General features: G+C 45.8%; 1 protein-coding gene across 1 annotated transcript in view; it reads right to left on the reverse strand.

Annotated features, from left to right (window-relative positions):
* Positions 1-1525, reverse strand: part of PMS2 (PMS2 postmeiotic segregation increased 2 (S. cerevisiae)) — a 30020-nt gene that overhangs the window by 16958 nt on the left and 11537 nt on the right. The window contains exon 9 of the mRNA XM_012638898.1: positions 79-166. Within this exon, the coding sequence (XP_012494352.1) occupies positions 79-166 (88 nt within the window). The remainder of the gene's footprint in view (positions 1-78; positions 167-1525) is intronic.

Consider the following 1525-nt stretch of genomic DNA (forward strand, 5'->3'; position numbering starts at 1 on the left):
CCCTTCTCCAAACCCCTGGCTTGTGGCTCCTGCTACCCTCAGTTTACAAAGTCTCATTCTAGAGCATTTTCCTCTCACTGGGAGGAACAGGTGAGAATCCATCACCCTAGCTTTCCACCAAACCCTGGTTTCAGCCTCCTCAGCAGCTCTCTGGTCTTTCCCCTCACTGCAGACACAACAATGGGCACTCACCATCTCACCCACCACCTCCACCTCTCCACAGACAGACACGGAGACTGGAGGCAGCCTAGCTTACCAGCTTAAAGAAGGCGCCCACCCAAAGGAGTGAATCTGGCCATCAAACGGGCAATGGCCAACTCTTCTTCTGCCAAGGAAAGGATGCTGGGGTTCAACTATGGCCCCCTCTCCCAGATGACCCATATGTACTTGGTTTGGGTAAATAAAAATAAAACTAGGCCAGGAGGGGTGGCTCACATTTGTAATCCCAGCACTTTAGGAGGCTGACGCAGGAGGATCGCTTGAGGCCAGAAGTTTAAGAGAAGCCTGAGCAACACAGTGAGACACTGTCTCTTCAAAAAATAGAAAAAAAATTATCCAGGTGTGGTGGTGCACACCTGTAGTCCCAGCTATTCAGGGGATGTGAGGGGAGGCTGAGGCAGGAGGATCACTTGAACCCAGGAGTTCAGGGCTACAATGAGCTATGATCGTGCGTGCCACTGCACTCCGGCCTGGATAACAGAGTAAGACCTTGTCTCAAAAAACAAACAAAAAAACCCCAAAAATAAAACTAATTACTTCAATAGACAGCTGACAATTTATGACCAGGTAGGAAAATAATGATTATGTATATTATTACAGATGTCAAATTAGCTTTGTGGCAACTCTCATTTCAACATGACACTCAGTGAAGACCGTACAGGGGTGATGTCAGGGAAATGGCAGAGTAAAGGCCTCCAAAAATTCTCTCCTCCATAAAATGAGAAAACTGACAAAAATCATCAGAATTAACTGCTTCAGAACTCTGGAAATTAATGAGAGGCTTGCAGCAATTGGGGAGTGTTTGTTCAAGATACACAGCTGAGTCTAGACAGGATGACAGCCTGGAGGCATGGGATAACAGTTGGGCAAACAATACAGACTAATCGAAAAGCTTAAAGGGAAAAGCTCGGGAATGAGATGTCCATAGGGGCTTTGAAAAGCTCCAACTTAAACCTGGGAATCTAGAAGGCCATTTGGATGCCCAGGAAAGACCTGAGAAGGCCCTCAGCTCTCACTTCTGGGTGACCTTGAGGCTCTATGAAAGCAGGAAACGTTCAGCTCCGAGATCAAGAAATAGCAACTCTTAAAGCAGAGTGGTCAACTGCTGGCTGGAGTGTAGAAGATATGCCCCAAAAGGCATATAGAGCCCCTCAGCAAAGACTGGGAGACTTACTGGGTTCAGGCATTTAAAGTTATCTCTGTCCAATCATTAGCTATCAATAAGCTAACAAAACAGAAACTTCAGTGACCACACACGATAAAGAATAGAGATTTAATAGAATTTTTTCAGAAAAGTCAGTAAACA

The sequence above is a fragment of the Propithecus coquereli genome, unplaced genomic scaffold, assembly GCF_000956105.1.
Source record: "Propithecus coquereli isolate 6110/MARCELLA unplaced genomic scaffold, Pcoq_1.0 Scaffold137, whole genome shotgun sequence".
NCBI lineage: Eukaryota > Metazoa > Chordata > Mammalia > Primates > Indriidae > Propithecus > Propithecus coquereli.